General features: G+C 42.2%; 1 protein-coding gene across 1 annotated transcript in view; it reads right to left on the bottom strand.

The window, feature by feature from the left end:
- The window catches only part of LOC133659153 (high affinity cationic amino acid transporter 1-like), a 59,846-nt gene extending 52,418 nt beyond the window's left edge, over nucleotides 1-7,428 (bottom strand). The window contains exons 1-3 of the mRNA XM_062061888.1: nucleotides 7,312-7,428; nucleotides 2,391-2,784; nucleotides 1,971-2,129 (exon numbers count right to left, since the gene is read on the bottom strand). Of these exons, the coding sequence (XP_061917872.1) occupies nucleotides 1,971-2,129; nucleotides 2,391-2,760 (529 nt within the window). The 5' untranslated portion in view covers nucleotides 2,761-2,784; nucleotides 7,312-7,428. The remainder of the gene's footprint in view (nucleotides 1-1,970; nucleotides 2,130-2,390; nucleotides 2,785-7,311) is intronic.
- Between the last annotated feature and the right edge of the window lie 12,615 nt (nucleotides 7,429-20,043).

Here is a 20,043-nt window from a genome sequence, read left to right as displayed (position 1 = left end):
CCTTGGGCACGAGCTGACTTATTCTGGTATTGTGGGGAGCACAGATTGTACATTAGAATTCCAAAGTTATCCGTGGGGCTTTGTGCTATGGTTAGACTGGTGACCCCACTCACTCTAGTGGGTACCAAATTAACTCCCCTTGTAACTCCTTCAAAGATTGGCTCCAGAGCACATTTGGCAGGTGGACTGAGCTAATTAAGTCTGTCCTGGTCTCAATTGGAGGTTTTTTTTGGCCATCATAGCCTCATGTGGCTGCTTTATCGCCCCTTGTGCTAAATCTTTATGCACCCGCATCATTGTTAGAGCTTTAGAAGGTCAACCCCACCCTGTTTCTGGACTCGTTATGACTCTAAAGGGGGTCGAGCAAAATGGAGACTTTCGAGAAAAATGTTGGTTTCCTTCCCTGACCATGACGACAGTGACGTGGACTCCCTCCATCTATCTCCAATGTAAATATGCTGTTGTTTTTATTGCTAGCTTGCTCAAAGAAAAAAAACAGCACCTACTTTACTGTGGGGCGTGCTTTAGAAGTGTTTAACTAGTAGTAAAAGATCTTATTAGAAGATCTTAAAGGGGGAGTGATGGAATGAGATATTTTCCATATATCCATATTTAAGTGTTACTTCTTTCTAAAAACTCCTATAGTCATATTTACATCAGCTAATGTCTCGTGTGGTACAAAGTGCTTGGATTCGAGTGTCCTTGGTTAGACTCAGAGCGCTGTCTTTGTTGAGACTGCCATTACATTCCTAAGATAAGAAGCACAGCTAGACTGGGGAAACAGCAGGTGGGGGGGGGGGGGGGGGCAGGAGAAGGAGGAAGTAGACAGGAGTTCCGGGGTTTTGGTAGACCGATCTGGACCGGGCTAGGGAACGCTTGGGTGCTGGATTGGTCTCATTATTGCCAAAGCTTTGACAATAAACAACGAAATACCAACTACTGCTTTTGGTGGTCAATTTAACATCAGCTTATTTGCCATTAAAAGAACTTGGGAGTGGACAGCAGACTTTGACTTCCTTGGGAGGAAGAGCTGTCGACGCAACACTACCAATAGATCACATCTGTCAAATTGAAGGCCCGGGCACAGAATCTGACCCGCCACATCAATCAGTGGCCCGCCAAATCATTTAACGTGGTCCATCACATCATTTAATACGGTCCGCCAAGTCAGTAAATGTGGTCCGTCACTTCATTTAATGTGGCCCGTCACATTATTTAATGTGGTCCGTCACGTCATTTAGAGTGGCCCGTCACATTATTTAAGGTGGTCCGTCACTTCATTTAATGTGGTCCGTCACTTCAATTAAGGTGGCCCGAAACATCATTTAATGTGGTTCGCCATTTCATTTAAAGTGGCCCGTCACATCATTTAATACGGTCCGCCAAGTCAGTAAATGTGGTCCGTCACTTCATTTAATGTGGCCCGTCACATTATTTAATGTGGTCCGTCACGTCATTTAGAGTGGCCCGTCACATTATTTAAGGTGGTCCGTCACTTCATTTAATGTGGTCCGCCACTTCATTTAATGTGGCCCAAAACATCATTTAACGTGGTTCGCCATTTCATTTAAAGTGGCCCGTCACATCATTTAATGTGGTCCATCACATCATTTAATGTTGTCCGTCACTTCATTTAAATTGGCCCGTCACATTATTTAAGGTTTTCTGTCACTTAATTTAATTTCATTTAACGTGGTCGTTCACATCATTTATTTGGTCCGTCACATCATTACGTGGTGCGCCAAGTCATTTAATGTGGCCTGTCATTTCATTTAATGTGGTCCGTCACCTTATTTATTCGCGTCAGACAATTTTAAAATTTTGGATTCGGGACCCCTAAAGTATCAAATTTTTCACCAGATTTTTCGCGCCCGCATTTATGTAGCCAACAAAGTGGGACGACTCCGCCCACAGTCCGCTGGGATTGGCCCGTGTGTGGCCTAAGGAGCACAGGTGAGAGTTGTCGTCACCTGTCATAACCATGATGATGAAGACTGCAAATATGTCCGGGTACTCAGCCAGGATGTTGGGCGAGTTCATGGGAATATGTTTTTTGCTCCAAGTCTCAATGCTGTTCCCCAGGATCGTGTCGAAGGTCCTGCTCCACGTCTTGGCCACACTGGCGGTTCCTGTGGACCCAAAGATATCTCACACTACTCACATTTCACATATATACACATATATATTTATATATATATATGTGTGTGTTGAATGCAAACATTTTAGCTATTTTTAATCATTTAAACCTAAAACTTGTGAATTTTGATACTCTACTTATGTACATGTGATTTTCTTTTAAATAAGTTTGCAAAAACCTAAAAAAAAAAAACTTCACATTGTCATTATGGGGTATTGTGTGTAGAATTTTGTGTTTTACTAAAGTGTCTCACCGATGACATACGAGGAGAGGAGGTTCCACCCGGTGATGAAGGCCAGCACCTCCCCGACCGTTACGTAACTGTAGAGGTATGCCGTGCCCGTCTTGGGCACACGGGCACCGAACTCGGCGTAGCACAGCCCGGCCATGATAGCCGCCAACGCCGCTATCAGGAAGGAGAGCACCACGGCGGGTCCGGAGATGTCTTTGGCCACGTCGCCGGCCACCACGTAGACGCCGGCGCCTAACGTGCTACCCACACCCAGCGCCACCAGGTCGTAGGTGTCGAGGCACCGTGACAGGCGCGTGTCTTCCACGGAGGCATCTATCCCCTTGACGCGGACCAGCAGCCTGTAAAAACGCCGCAGGGCGGCCGGAATCATGGTGGCTCAGAGACGGGAAGCAACCTGCTGGCCAAACAGAAACATAACAGCAATATCTTAACAACAAAAAGTCTTATCAGATCACATGCATTACACATATAATCCACAAGAGGGCAGTATTGTCTGGGTGATCATGCAAGATTGCCACGAAGAAGAAACGAGATACCTGATTTTTTTAAGAGAAACTGCCAAATTTAAAGGCATAAGGTAAGAATTTGTTTAATTTCTTTACCGACACGTCAATATGAACAGTTAATCCCTTGATGCAAGGTGAAATTACGTAATATTTCATAGTAAAAGTACCACGAACACTGGTACTCCTCAGGGCTGTGTACTCTCCCCCTGGCTCTTCTCCCTGTATACAAACTGCTGCACCTCCAGTCACCAGTCCGTAAAACTGCTCAAGTTTGCGGATGACACTACTCTCATCGGTCTCATCTCGAATGGCGATGAGACCGCCTACAGGAGAGAGGTGGACCGGCTGGCGTCCTGGTGCAGCCTCAACAACCTGGAACTGAATGCCCAGAAAACAGTGGAGATGATCATGGACTTCAGAAAAGTCCCAGCCCGCACCATCCCCCCCTCACCCTGATTGACTCTCCCACCCCCGTCTCCATTGTGGACTCCTTCCGTTTCTTGGGCACCATCATCACCCAGGACCTCAAGTGGGAGCCGACCATCAGCTCCCTCATCAAGAAGGCCCAGCAGAGGATGTACTTCCTGTGGCAGCTGAGGAAACGTAAGGTGCCGACCGAGATGCTGGTGCAGTTTTACTCAGCCATCATCGAGTCCATCCTGACCTCCTCCATCACTGTGTGGTTCCCTGGCGCCACAGTCCAGGATAAACATCGAGTGCAGCGCATGGTACGTGCTGCTGAGAAGGTGATTGGCTGCAAGCTCCCATCCCTCCAGGACCTGTTCTCCTCCAGGACAATGAGGCGTGTGGGTCGGATCACAGCTGACTCTTCTCACCCTGGACACAAACTATTCTCCCTTCTCCCCTCCGGCAGGAGACTACGGTCCATCCAGACCCACACCTCCCGCCACCTGAACAGTTTTTTCCCCTCGGCCATCAGGCACATGAACAATAACACGATCTGATAGCTCTTGGCCTTGTGCAGCTGGGGAGAGAAGGCCAAGCCTCCTCTCCCCGGCTGCACAAGGCCAATGATGTCTCTGTGCCTAAGATCCTCCTTGGCTTGCTGAGTAGTCCACCTCCTTTCGGTCACCAAGGTAGGAGCTGTTTGGGCAAGGGTCACGAGACTCTGTTAGGGTCATTTCCTGCATTACCTTTGCACACTTAAACTCCTCTACTAGACTTGAAACTCCTCAGCTCCAATACACCTTTTCCATTCAGTCCGATGTTACTGAAGCATTTGGGAAGACCCAGCCACTTCCTAGCAAATGAGCCAACCACTCTCCAACTTTTCTGCCTTTGTGGTTGGTACATCACAGATGGCAAGACGCCACAATAGCCTGGGTAGCAACCCAAATTGGAGGCGCCACACAGCTTTAACCGGCCAGGGTGCATGGTCTTATCAATGTTTTCTAAGCCAGTTATAGCATCCAGGTCCACCTGCTCTGTGTCTTTGAGGGTGGCCTGATACCAACGTCCAAGACTCTTGACAGGCTTCTCAGACACTGTTGGGATAGCCTCCTCACCCACACAGAATCAATGTTCCATCAGCTTCCCCCTCACAACCGAGATGCTTCTGGACTTTCTTGGCTTTATTCCCATCCGGGCCCACTGGATGTTTTCTTGCAGCTTGTTCAGCAGCCGCCTAAAACAGGCCTTTGGTTGTGACGAGGATGGTCATATCATCCATATAGGCTCTGATGGGCAGGAGACGAAAACCTGATTTAAACTTTTGACCTACTGCCACCCACCTACAGGCTCGGATGATGACCTCTTGTGAAAGCAAGACGTGAGATGGTACACCCTGCCACTATTCCTATATGTGGTACACACACCAGTGGTCAGAGGTATCGGTTTCGAAAAGTAAAATGTATGACTTTTTAAACGCCGCTGTGTACACGGACGTAGGTAGAAGTACAGAGCGCCAATAAGCCTTAAAGGCACTGCCTTTGCGTGCCGGCCCAGTCACATAATATCTACGGCTTTTCACACACACAAGTGAATGCAAGGCATACTTGGTCAACAGCCTTAGAGGTCACACTGAGGGTGACTGTATAAACAACTTTAACACTGTTACAAATATGCGCCACACTGTGAACCCACACCAAACAAGAATGACAAACACATTTCGGGAGAACATCCGCACCGTAACACAACATAAACACAACGGAACAAATACCCAGAACCCCTTGCAGCACTTACTCTTCCGGGACGCTACAATATACACCCCCCGCTACCCCCTACTCCCCCACCTCAACCCCGTTCCCCACCCCAACCCCGCCCACCTCAACCTCCTCATGCTCTCTCAGAGAGAGCATGTCCCAAATTCCAAGCTGCTGTTTTGAGGCATGTTAAAAAAAATAATGCACTTTGTGACTTCAATAACAAATATGGCAGTGCCATGTTGGCATTTTTTTTGCATAACTTGAGTTGATTTATTTTGGAAAACCTTGTTACATCGTTTAATGCATCCAGCGGGGCATCACAACAAAATTAAGCATAATAATGTGTTAAATTACACGACTGTATAGATCGGTATCGGTTGATATCAGAATCGGTAATTAAGAGTTGGACAATATCGTTTTTTTGATTGGATTGATTGATTGAGACTTTTATTAGTAGGTTGCACAGTGAAGTACATATTCCGTACAATTGACCACTAAATGGTAACACCCGAATAAGTTTTTTAACTTGTTTAAGTTGGGGTTCACTTAAATTGATTCATGATACAGATATATACTATCAGATATTCTATCATCAAATATTGGAATATTGGATATCGGCAAACAAGCCATTATCGGACATCTGTACTAGTTTAAACCTAACATTTGTGGATGTTGATATTATGTACATGTGATTTCTTAGTTGTTTATTCTTTACTTTCAATATATTTGCAAAAATCTCTTAAAAAACCTTTTTTCACAATAGTATTATGGGGTATTGTGTGTAGAATTTTGAGCACCAAATTAATTTATTCCATTTTTTGTATAAGACTCCGACACAACAAAATAGGGAAAAGGTGAGGCCTTGTGAAAACATTCCAGATGCACTGTACAAGCTGTACACAGACTACTCAAAAGTATATCCAACTTTACTTTCTATTGTATTGTCCCTTGAAAACAGAATAACATGTGAGGCTGAGCATTTGTCTGTATTTTACTAAAGTGTCTCTGCAGATAAAAACTTGTTAGTGTAACTAGGGATGTCCGATAATGGCTTTTTGTTGATGTCCGATATTGTCCAACTCTTAACTACCGATATCAACCGATACCGCTATATATACAGTCGTGGAATTAACACATTATTATGCCTAATTTGGACAACCAGGTATGGTGAAGATAAGGTCCTTTTTTAAAAAATTAATAAAATAAAATAAGATAAATAAATTAAAAACATTTTCTTGAATAAAAAAGAAAGTAAAACAATATAAAAACAGTTACATAGAAACTAGTAATTAATGAAAATGAGTAAAATTAATTTTAAAGGTTAGTATTATTAGTGGAGCAGCAGCACGCACAATCATGTGTGCTTACGGACTGTATCCCTTGCAGACTGTATTGATATATATTGATATATAATGTAGGAACCAGAATATTAATAACAGAAAGAAACAACCCTTTTGAAATGGGGGAGGGAGGTTTTTTGGGTTGGTGCACTAATTGTAAGTGTATCTTGTGTTTATGTTGATTTAATTAAAAAAAAAAAAAATTAAAAAAACGATAACAATAATTTCCGATATTACATTGTAAAGCATTTATCGACATCTCTATGTGTAACCTATTTTTATGGGCTCTCCTCTTTGTGATGTTAAGTTCCTGTTATACGCCGTTATACAGTATATGCCTTGAGCTCTTATTTTGAAGGCGCTAAAGAGCGGAAGTGGTGACACGTTGTAGTGGAGCAGGGGTTTTGAAAGAAAGAAAATAAAGTGGTCCTCGTGTAAAGCCGGAGCCTCAGTGTTTGTTATTTTGTACTTTTATACGGTACAGGCGACATTTATAAAACCTCCGCTCCACTACAACGTGTCATCACTTCCGCCCTTAGCGCCTTCAAAATAAGAGCTAAAGGCATATACTGTATAACGGCGTATAACAGGAACTTACATCACAAAGAGAGAAGCCCATACAAATAGGTTATATTAGCATGTGTTGTTAGCACACGGTAACTGACAAGTTAACAACTTTCACTGTTTCCACCTTTTTTAGGAGTGAGTTTGCAGTCGGACAGAGACTTTTTTCACTACTAAAAACAACAAATGTTGGTTTGTTTACTGTGTTTTGTCGCCCCCTTCAGGAGAAAAGCTCACCTGCAGGTGATTCAGGCGACAGGTTACTTCCGGCGTAGCTTTTAATACTACTACTTCAGTAATACTACTACTACAAGACCGGAAGCACACTTTATAAAAATAGTGTTACCTTACTACCGATGTAAGCTGTGGCGTTATCGACTTGATGTTCTTCGTGGGTCTTTCAAATCGTCGTTTTAAAGCTTTTTATGCGAGCGCTAGCCGTCTTGCTGACGTTTAGGTAAACACTACTTGTTGTTTCGCATCTGCGGTTTCGTTGCTGTTGAATGTTGAGGACGTGTCGTGTGACGCAACTGGCGCCGTTTTGATAAAAAAAACAAAACAACAACATAATACTTTGAACGTAATACACAAATAAAACATAATAAATAAGCTTGGTTGTATTAATAAAGGTGTAGGTTTATTTTTATGCGGCTGTTCAAAGGGCGTCAATGGCCGTTAGATGGCGCTCCTTGCCAGTTTATAATATCCTCAATTCTTCACACTGGAATATTTTCTTCCAAAAGGAACATTTGTTAAACACAGTAATTAAATGTGGAAATGTATTAAAAGTAGAGATGTCTGATAATGGCTTTTTTGCAGATATCCGATATTGTCCAACTCTTGATTACCGATTCTGATATAAACCGATACCGATATATACAGTCGTGGAATGAACACATTATTATGCCTAATTTTGTTGTGATGCCCTGCTGGATGCATTAAACAATGTAACAAGGTTTTCCAAAATAAATCAACTCAAGTTATGGGAAAAAAAATGCCAACATGGCACTGCCATATTTATTATTGAAGTCACAAAGTGCATTATTTTTTTTAACATGCCTCAAAACAGCAGCTTGGAATTTGGGACATGCTCTCCCTGAGAGAGCATGAGGAGGTTGAGGTGGGCGGGGTTGGGGGGTAATGTATATTGTAGCGTTCCGGAAGAGTTAGTGCTGCAAGGGGTTGTGGGTATTTGTTCTGTTGTGTTTATGTTGTGTTACGGTGCGGATGTTCTCTCGAAATGTGTTTGTCATTCTTGTTTGGTGTGGGTTCACAGTGTGGCGCATATTTGTAACAGTGGTAAAGTTGTTTATGCGGTCACCCTCAGACAAAATGGAGGTAGCTACAGACAAAATGGAGGTAGCTAGCAGACTTAACATCTTTTTCACCAGCATAGCCGCAACTCTTGTCAACAAGCTGTCCCACCACTCTGGTCGCTTTGGTGTAGAACACATTAAAGCCTTCTACAGAAAGCTAGGAGTATCCAACGATGATTTCAAATTAGAAATGGTCACAGCTGATGAGGTGTTTAAAAAATTGAGCGCGCTCCACCCTAACAAGGCCACCGGCCTTGATAATATTCCCTCCAGATTCCTCAGGGACTCTGCCTCCATCATTGCCCCGATCATCACGCACATAATAAACCTATCAATTACACAAGGCCAAGTACCAAAAGATTTTAAGATAGCAAGAGTAACTCCCCTCTTTAAAAAAGGAAGCAAATTGGAACCTGGCAACTACCGACCTGTTTCTATTCTCAGCTCCATTTCGAAAGTAATGGAGAAAATAGTTTATGAACAGGTCGATAGTTACCTTGCCACTAATAAACTCATGTACAAATTCCAATCCGGCTTCAGAACTAACCACTCCACTGACACATGCCTTCTCTATCTGAGCGACCACATCAAACATGAGGTGGACGTGGGCAAATACTGCGGCATGGTCATGCTGGACCTTCAGAAGGCCTTTGACACCGTTAACCACGCTATACTGTTGGATAAGCTCAGAGCAATCGGATTTAACAAAACCTCTTGGAGCTGGATGCAGTCTTACTTGGAGGGGAGGGAGCAGGTGGTAGAGGTGAACGGCACCATGTCCCCCCCCCTCTCGGTGAGCTGTGGAGTCCCCCAAGGCAGTATATTGGGACCTTTACTGTTCCTAATATACATAAACGACATGTCATCGGCATGCGACTGTGAATTGTTTTTGTTTGCGGATGACTCTGCCTTGCTGGTATCAGACAAGGACAAGTCACAGGTGGAGAAAATCCTCAGTGCTGAGCTCTGTAGAACTTGCAACCTGGCTCGCTGACAACAAGCTATCCATCCACTTGGGTAAAACACAATCCATCCTGTTTGGGTCCCACATCAAACTTAAGAGAGTCAATGACTTCAACATAAAAGTAGGTGACAGTGTCATCACCAGGAAAGATGAGGTCACCTACCTAGGTTCCATTCTAGAGGCTAACCTTTCCTGTGACAAAATGGCAACCAAGGTAATCAAAAAGGTTAACCAACGAACAAGATTTCTCTACAGAATTTCCTCTCTGGTCAACAAAAGCACCTTGAGGATTCTGGCGGGAACTGTCGTTCAACCCTTTTTCGATTACGCATGCACCTCCTGGTACCCTAGCACCTCCAAAACCCTCAAATCTAAACTCCAAACATCTCAGAACAAGCTAGTCAGGTTACTTCTAGACCTCCACCCCAGATCCCACCTCACTCCTACCCACTTCTCTAAAGTGGGCTGGCTCAAGGTGGAGGACAGAGTTAAACAACTTGCACTGAGCCTAGTCTATAAAATCCGCTACACCTCCCTGATACCGAAGTACATGTCAAACTACTTCCTTAACGTAAATGACCGCCATAACCACAACACCAGGGGGTGCTCCACTAACCACGTTAAACCCAGATTCCGAACTAACAAAGGTCTTAACTCATTCTCTTTCTATGCCACATCAATGTGGAATGCACTCCCAACAGGTATAAAAGAAAGGGCATCTCTATCCTCCTTCAAAACCGCAATAAAAGTTCACCTCCAGGCAGCTACAACCCTAAACTAACACCCTCCCCGGATTGCTAATAATCAAATGTAAACAATCAAATGCAGATACTTTTTCTTTTTTTTATGCCTTCTGATCTCTCTCTCTCTCTCTCTCTCTATGTCCACTACTTGATGTCCATACCCCCCCCCCCCCCACCCACCCCTCCACACCCCTGATTGTAAATAATGTAAATAATTCAATGTGATTATCTTGTGTGATGACTGTATTATGATGATAGTATATATGATAGTATATATCTGTATCATGAATCAATTTAAGTGGACCCCGACTTAAACAAGTTGAAAAACTTATTCGGGTGTTACCATTTAGTGGTCAATTGTACGGAATATGTACTTCACTGTGCAACCTACTAATAAAAGTCTCAATCAATCAATCAATCAAAGTGTGACCTGTATGGCTGTTGACCAAGTATGCCTTGCATTCACTTGTGTGTGTGAAAAGCCGTAGATATTATGTGATTGGGCCGACACGCAAAGGCAGTGCCTTTAAGGTTTATTGGCGCTCTGTACTTCTCCCTACGTCCGTGTACACTGCGGCGTTTTAAAAAGTCACACATCTTACTTTTTGAAACCGATACCGATAATTTTAAAGCATTTATCGGCCGATAATATTGGCAGTCCGATTTTATCGGACATCCCTAATTAAAAGTGTTGCATTTCAACAGAGGTGTTCAAAGTGTGGCCGTTAGCTGCGGGCCATTTGCGGCCCGCAGCTAACTTTTAACAGATTAACAGATTAACACATTCAAAAAATAATATTTAAAAAAAACAAGCATGAACAAAGTGGAATAAAAGAGCAAAAAGGTGAAATGTAACGATTAAAAGTTGGAACGCTGACATGGTCACTACTGCCTAGTTTCTCTTGTTATATACTTATTTTACGGTTATATTTTTATTGTCATTGTTGCTTTTTATTTTTATTCTTATTGTAATATTTTTGTATTTTGTTTCCATTAAAGGCCTACTGAAAGCCACTACTGCTGACCACGCAGTCTGATAGTTTATATATCAATGATGAAATCTTAACATTGCAACACATGCCGATACGGCCGGGTTAACTTATATCGGGAAATATCCGGCTGAAACGTCGCGGTATGATGACGTATGCGCGTGACGAAGTCAGAGTAACGGAAGTTATGGTACCCCGTAGAATCCTATACAAAAAGCTCTGTTTTCATTTCATAATTCCACAGTATTCGGGACATCTTTTGCAATTTGTTTAATGAACAATGAAGGCTGCAAAGAAGACAGTTGTAGGTGGGATCGGTGTATAAGCAGCGGACTACAGCAACACAACCAGGAGGACTTTGTTGGAGCGCTAGCCGCGCTAGCCGACGACCTCACCTTGACTTCCTACGTCTCCGGGCCGCCAAACGCATCGGGTGAAGTCCTCCGTCCTTCTGCCGATCGCTGGAACGCAGGTGAGCACGGGTGTTGATGAGCAGATGAGGGCTGGCTGGCGTAGGTGGAGAGCTAATGTTTTTAGCATAGCTCTGTGCGGTCCGGTTGCTAAGTTAGCTTCAATGGCGTCGTTAGCACAGCATTGTTAACCTTCGCCAGCCTGGAAAGCTTTAACCGTGTATTTACATGTCCACGGTTTAATAGTATTGTTGATTTTCTATCTATCCTTCCAGTCAGGGGTTTATTTTTTTTGTTTCTATATGCAGTTAAAGCACGATGCTATGACGTTAGCTCATAGCTAAAGCATTTCGCCGATGTATTGTCGTGGAGATAAAAGGCACTGAATGTCCATTTCGCGTTCTCGACTCTCATTTTCAAGAGGATATAGTATCCGAGGTGGTTTAAAATACAAATCCGTCATCCACAATAGAAAAAGGAGAGTGTGGAATCCAATGAGCCAGCTTGTACCTAAGTTACGGTCAGAGCGAAAAAAGATACGTCCATCACTGTCTCTCAAGTCCTTCACTGTAACGTTCCTCATCTACGAATCTTTCATCCTCGCTCAAATTAATGGGGTAATCATCACTTTCTCGGTCCGAATCTCTCTCGCTCCATTGTAAACAATGGGGAATTGTGAGGAATACTAGCTCCTGTGACGTCACGCTACTTCCGGTACAGGCAAGGCTTTTTTTTTATCAGCGAGCAAAAGTTGCGAACTTTATCGTCGATTTTCTCTACTAAATCCTTTCAGCAAAAATATGGCAATATCGCGAAATGATCAAGTATGACACATAGAATGGATCTGCTATTCCCGTTTAAATTAAAAAAAATCATTTCAGTAGGCCTTTAAATCCCCCATTATTTACTTTTTACTTTTAAAATTCGATCTCAATTCTGTACACTGCTGCTGGAGTTTTATTTTCCTGAGGGAACTCTCCTGAAGGAATCAATAAAGTACTATCTATCTATCTATCTATCTATCTATCTATCTATCTATCTATCTATCTATCTATCTATCTATCTATCTATCTATCTATCTATCAACACAAAACTGCCGTGCAGGATGCTTTTTTTTCTTTTAAACTGGAATTGCGCAAAAAAAAAAAAAAAAGAATCAAAATCAATGTTGTTATGAATTATTGACCCAATTACTCCGCATCAAATATTCCACTTTGGAATAATCGACGGAGCGATCTGAAGTGTGGCAAGTTAAAACATGACAAATAAAATAGAAATGTAGGATTTATTTTTAACACTTTTATGAATGGATTTTAGTTTTTAAAATGGTCATTGCTCAAAATAATGAATCAAAAAGTGTTGTCATGCTCAAAATAATGAATCAAAAAGTGTTGTCATGAATTATTGACCTATTTGGGGCTCCAAATACTTCACATCACATATCCCACTTTGTCATATTTTGTTTGCTATTAAAAACAGAACACAACTTTTTTTTTTTTTAACGTTATATCGACAGTTACACCTGAAGTTGATCTACAGATTTTAGTGTTTAATAATAACATTTTTTTTTTTTATTAACATTTTTATGACTAATAACCCTACTGCGAAGAAAGAGAGGAGAGATCGCCACCTCGTCTTCCTAGACCAGGGGTCACCAACGCGGTGCCCGCGGGCACCAGGTAGCCCGTAAGGACCAGGGGCCGTACTTATCAAGCTTCTTAGAGTGCCATTTTACACTTAAGTCCTGAGAATTTGCGAAATTTAGTCCTACTCTCAAACTTAAGAATAAAAGCTTTTTATCAACGTTCTTAAGTCTAAGAATCACTCCTACTCTCCACGATATTTAAGAGCCCTTCAGAGGTGTCTTAAGTGGTTAGGAGTTGCCAGCAGGGGATGGCACTGAGGCGAGAGAGACGTGCGCGAACGTTCAGGGAACAGAACAATGTTGGTTTTTTTTTGATGACGAGCAGCTGATCAAACGGTATCGTTTAGACAGAGCGGATATTATTTTTGTCACAGATTTAATACTTTTCGATTCCTTGTTGATTTCTGCATGTGTCTGCAGTGGGCTAGTATACAGGGCCGGCCCGTGGCATAGGCCGTATAGGCAAATGCTAAGGGCACCGTCCATCAGGGGGCGCCACGCCAGTGCCACAAATGTTGGAGAAAAAAAATAAAATAAAATAAAAGTTGGTACTATGCAAAGTAAAGCCTATTTAATAGAAATATTTGTTACAACATTACGCCCCCCCCCCCCTTTATATATTAGGTATAGTTGTAAGCCTAGTTGTTAAAGTGCACATCATTAATGTTAATTAAGCAATATCACATGAGAGGGAATGCTGTTTTTTAATTTGAGCACTGCTGTGATTCGGTTAAAGATAATCATAACATAACATTCTCATATAATATGTTAATTTGCTTTCTTTAAGTAAAAAAAAAGGTAAAAGACAAAGCTATTCGGTTTCTTGTGAGTATATACACTTCACTGCCGATGTGGGGGGGCGCCACCTAAAATCTTGCCTAGGGCGCCAGATTGGTTAGGGCCAGGCCTGCTAGTATATATAGAGCCACCCACACCAGTTTCAAATTAGTTGCCTAATTAATGAATTGGAAAGAAAATGTTATGACAGTAGCGTATGTGTGTGGCCGTGAGGTGAGTGACGTCAGTGAGTGTGTGGGCGATAGAAGAGAGGGAGCGTTAGCGTGAGTGCCGGCGGGGACTAGTTTGTTTTGTATTATTTTGTAGTTTATTGTGAAAATATACACTCCCATTGTCCACTTAAATATTTCCAAGATATTTCTTTATTCTTAGACAAGGGATTCCCTTCCGTGATTGGTCATTTCTATGGACACAGAAATGACGTCACCTAAAATTCCGTTTACGGCACATAGTAATGTCGTAATTCAGCTCTGAGTGTGACACTTAAGATTCAGTCCTACACTTCGCTGAAAGTGTGAGTAAGACGCTTGATAACTAACTTTTAAGTGCAGCTTTCAGCGAATAATTTATTTGCTCTTAAGTCAACTCTTAGCAGACTTCTTAGGAGTAATTCTAAGAAGCTTGATAAGTACGGCCCCAGACCTTTGGTGAGTTCTTACCTTAGCTTGTCTGCTTGCTCAGTGTCCTTCAGATTTGAGTCATACCATCTTCCCAGGTTCCTAATTGGCTTCTGACACAGTTGGAATGGGTTCTTCATGAATGAGAAACCTTTGTTCTGTCAGTTTACCTCTGATGATGGAGATGCTTCTTGAATTTCATTCTAGCCCCAGTGATGTTCTCGTGAAGCTTCCCTAGTAGGCGCCTGGTGCAGTGTGTTGTAGTTGTTATGGTTGTCATGTCATCCATATAGGCCGTGAGAGGAGGTATGCGGATTCCCGAACTCAGCCGTTCGCCACCCACTACCCACCTGGATGCCCGCATAATGACTTCCATTGCCATGATGAAGGCCAACGGGGAGATGGTACACCCTGCCAGTATTCCAACCTCCATATGGTGCCAAGTGGTGGTGAAGTCTGGTGGGGTAAAACAGAGCTGCAGATCTTCAAAGTATGCCTTGACAAGGTTGGTGATGGTCTCTGGTATCCTGAAGAAGTCGAAGGATGCCCAGAGGAAACTGTGTGGCACAGAACCAAATGCATTGGCAAGGTCTAGGACAGGGGTCACCAACCTTTTTGAAACCAAGAGCTACTTCTTGGGTACTGATTAATGCGAAGGGCTACCAGTTTGATACACACTTAAATAAATTGCCAGAAATAGCCAATTTGCTCAATTTACCTTTAACTCTATGTTATTATTAATAATTAATGATATTTATCTTTGTGGAAACACTGATCATCTTAATGATTTCTCACAATAAATATATATACAAACAGATAAATATCAATATGCAACACTTTATTTTTATATTTTCTCTAAGTGCACATTTTTCAAATTGAACATTTTCAAATGATCACTTCGAAGACAGTCTTGTGAGATCACAATATCCCATTTTAACTAGCTAGCCACTAACATTTTTTAACAAATCATGAATTACTTTGCACCATGTTTGTACAAATAATAACTCATGTAAAATACAAAAGTCAACTCTCAAATTTTTAAATAAATCATGTCACACTTTGAACTGGACACCAAATCTGTTATCTGTTTCTTTGTCAGTTAGTGAAGACCAAGTCTTTTAAATATTTTCTTGGATTTTCAAATTCTATTTGAGTTTTGTCTCTCTTAGAATTAAAAATGTTGAGCAAAGCGAGACCAGCTTGTTAGTAAATAAATACAATTTAAAAAAATAGAGGAAGCTCACTGGTAAGTGCTGCTAATTGAGATATTTTTAGAACAGGCCAGCGGGCTACTCATCTGGGGCCGTACTTATCAAGCTTCTTAGAGTGCCATTTTACACTTAAGTCCTGAGAATTTGCGAAATTTAGTCCTACTCTCAAACTTAAGAATAAAAGCTTTTTATCAACGTTCTTAAGTCTAAGAATCACTCCTACTCTCCACGATATTTAAGAGACCTTCAGAGGTGTCTTAAGTGGTTAGGAGTTGCCAGCAGGGGATGGCACTGAGGCGAGAGAGACGTGCGCGAACATTCAGGGAGCGGAACGATGTCCTGGATTTGTTTGATGACGAGCAGCTGATCAAATGGTATCGTTTAGACAGAGCGGGTATTATTTTTGTCACAGATTTAATACTTTTCGATTCCATGTTGATTTCTGCATGTGGCTGCAGTGGGCTAGTACATATAGAGCCACCCACACCAGTTTCAAATTAGTTGCCTAATTAATGAATTGGAAAGGAAATGTTATGACAGTAGCGTATGTGTGTGGCCGTGAGGTGAGTGACGTCAGTGAGTGTGTGGGCGAGAGAAGAGAGGGAGCGGTAGCGTGAGTGCCGGCGGGGACTAGTTTGTTTTGTATTATTTTGTAGTTTATTGTCAAAATATACACTCCCATTGTCCACTTAAATATTTCCAAGATATTTCTTTATTCTTAGACAAGGGATTCCCTTCCGTGATTGGTCATTTCTATGGACACAGAAATGACGTCACCTAAAATTCCGTTTACGGCACATAGTAATGTCGTAATTCAGCTCTGAGCGTGACACTTAAGATTCAGTCCTACACTTTGCTGAAAGTGTGAGTAAGACGCTTGATAACTAACTTTTAAGTGCAGCTTTCAGCGAAGAATTTATTTACTCTTAAGTCAACTCTTAGCAGACTTCTTAGGAGTAATTCTGAGAAGCTTGATAAGTACGGCCCCTGGTGCCTCCAGTTCGGGTTACTACCCCGCCTCATGTGGCCACTAACCATGTATGGCAGGGATCACCAACCTTTTTGAAACCAAGAGCTACTTCTTGGGTACTGATTAATGCGAAGGGCTACCAGTTTGATACACACTTAAATAAATTGCCAGAAATAGCCAATTTGCTCAATTTACCTTTAACTCTATGTTATTATTAATAATTAATGATATCTATCTTTGTGGAAACACTGATCATCTTAATGATTTCTCACAATGAATATCTATAGAAACAGATAAATATCTATATGTAACACTTTATTTTTATATTTTCTCTAAGTGCACATTTTTCAAATTGAACATTTTCAAATGATCACTTCTAAGACAGTCTTGTGAAATCACAATATCCCATTTTAACTAGGTAGCCACTAACATTTTTTAACAAATCATGAATTACTTTGCACCATGTTTGTACAAATAATAACTCATGTAAAATAAAAAAAATTTAAAAAATAATTTATGGAACATCATTAGTAATTTTTCCTGAATTTTGATGACATGTTTTAAATAGGTTAAAATCCAATCTGCACTTTGTTAGAATTAGGGCTGCAACAACTAATTGATTAAATCGATTAAAATCGATTATAAAAATAGTTGCCGTCATCGATTCGTTGGATCTATGCCATGCGCATGCGCAGAGGTTTTAAAAAAAAATTAAAAAAATAAAAACATAAATTTAAAATAAATAAATCTTTATTTATAAACTGCAACATTTACAAACAGCTGAGAAACAATAATCAAAATAAGTATGGTGCCAGTATGCCGTTTTTTTTCAATAAAATACTGGAAATGATAGAAATGTAGTTTCTCCTTTATCCGATTATTAATCGATTAATCGAAGTAATAATCGACAGATTAATCGATTATCAAATTAATCGTTAGTTGCAGCCCTAGTTAGAATATATAACAAATTGGACGAAGCTATATTTCTAACAAAGACAAATCATTATTTCTTCTGGATTTTCAAGAACAAAAATTTTAAAATAAATTCAAAAGACTTTGAAATAAGATTTAAATTTGATTCTACAGATTTTCTAGATTTGCCAGAATAATTTTTTTGAATTTTAATCATAATAAGTTTGAAGAAATATTTCACAAATATTCTTCGTCGAAAAAACAGAAGCTAAAATGAAGAATTAAATTACAATTTATTTATTATTCTTTACAATAAAAAAATAAATTACTTGAACATTGATTTAAATTGTCAGGAGAGAAGAGGAAGGAATTTAAAAGGTAAAAAGGTATATGTGTTTAAAAATCCTAAAATAATTTTTAAGGTTGTATTTTTTCTCTAAAATTGTCTTTCTGAAAGTTATAAGAAGCAAAGTCAAAAAATAAATGAATTTATTTAAACAAGTGAAGACCAAGTCTTTAAAATATTTTCTTGGATTTTCAAATTCTATTTGAGTTTTGTCTCTCTTAGAATTAAAAATGTCGAGCAAAGCGAGACCAGCTTGCTAGTTGGGGGGAGGCGGGGCCGGCGGACCGACGGCGCCGCTCCGAGATGGCGGCGAGGAGGCGTGGACGAGCGAGCGGCAAGGCGGGGCGCGCTGGGAGCGACGCCGCAATCAGCATAAGGTGCGTGGAGCGCGCAGCTGTGGACAGTGCAATCACCCTCTCGGACCGTATAAAAGGGTGAGAGACGTGAACATCAAGGGAGGAGACGGCGAAAGACGGCGGACGGGAGGAAACCATTCGTGTGCTCACGTGAGAAAAAAGGCAGCTGCTGAAAAGCACGCAAAAGACTCTGTAATTGAAATAATAAAGAAGTCTAAACCGTCTCACGACAATGTCTTCCCTGGATGGTCCTGAGAACCCGCACTACAGTTAGGACTGTCACACTAGTAAATAAATACGATTTAAAAAATAGAGGCAGCTCACTGGTAAGTGCTGCTATTTGAGCTATTTTTAGAATAGGCCAGCGGGCTACTCATCTGGTCCTTACGGGCGACCTGGTGCCCGCGGGCACCGCGTTGGTGACTCCTGCTCTAGCCTGAAAGAGGAGTTCAAATGCTCCAAAGTGAGGCTCGAGATGACCCTAACAGAGTCGAAGGATACTGTGGTCCGAGCTGCTGCCCCAAGTCTGACAGCGGGGAAGAAGTGGTCAGCAAAGAACGCAGTACAGCAGGCAAAATCTGCTCTCCACCACGTTGACATCGTAGGCCAAATCCAGCATGGAAGAGCCGGTTTGGGACTTGGAGAGACACGACCTTCTTGGAACAAGGCATCCTCTGCTGGCCGAGGTCCGTCGACAGGAAGAGTCGAATAGATACGCCAAGGCTGTGGCGCAAGCTAAGCAGGGCCAGTGGACAAGGTGGGATGGGGTGGAGAAACGGAAGATAAACTGGAGGGACATATGGGAGATGGAATCGAGTAGGGCAAGTTTCCTACTTCGAGCAACCTACGATGTCCTTCGCACCCCTAAAAACCTCAACCAATGGCTGGGTGAAGATCCAACACCAGCTACAGTACACTCAGACACATGCTCACTGGGTGTAAAGTGAGCCTCTCCCAAGGACGATACACCTGGAGACACAACGAAGTACTCAAATGCTTGGCAGCATCCCTGGAAAGCAGGAGAACAACCAACAACTCCTTTCCACCCAGGACACCCAACCTGAATATGCCGGTTGCCTTTGTTAGAGAGGGGGAACGGAGGCAACGAAAGACACCACCAAGGCCCAGGTTGGGACAGCTGGAGGTAGCCCGGGACTGGCAGATGCTGGTGGACGTGTATAAGAAACTCATCGTTCCACCAGAGATAGCAATAACTAACTTGCGGCCTGACCTAGTCCTGTGGTCCAACTCCCAGCACATCGTGTACTTCGTTGAACTCACAGTCCCTTGGGAGGATCCGGTGGAGGAAGCTTTTGAGCGGAAAAAAGCTCCAGTATGTAGAGCTCGCTGCAGAGGCTGAACGGCGAGGCTGGGGAACACAAGTCTGCCCTGTAGGATGTCGGGTCTTTGTGGCAACATCAACAATAAGGCTGATGAGGGACCTGGGAGTTGGTGGTCGAGCTCTACGTCAGGCCAAAGAGGAAACATTGCGGGTGGCAGAGTGGCTCTGGCTTAAGAGGAATGACCCCAACGGGTCTCCAAAATGAATCATTACTCATGCTGAGACTGGGCAGATGCAGAACGGGGTGCTTCGGGGACGCCAGAATGCACCGCTGAACCTACTTGAGAGGTCGGGGGCCCAGTCAGCGAAACGTCCGTGAGAGTAGGAGCCCACTTGACAACCCTAATGATGCGTCTGTCCAGCCTGCAGCAACATAGATCATAAGTCCGTGTCTTTAAAGGCCTACTGAAAGCCACTACTACCGACCACGCAGTCTGATAGTTTATATATTAATGATGA

The sequence above is a fragment of the Entelurus aequoreus genome, linkage group LG10 (genome assembly GCF_033978785.1).
Source record: "Entelurus aequoreus isolate RoL-2023_Sb linkage group LG10, RoL_Eaeq_v1.1, whole genome shotgun sequence".
In the NCBI taxonomy this organism is placed as follows: domain Eukaryota; kingdom Metazoa; phylum Chordata; class Actinopteri; order Syngnathiformes; family Syngnathidae; genus Entelurus; species Entelurus aequoreus.
This window is presented reverse-complemented; position numbering and strand designations above follow the sequence as displayed.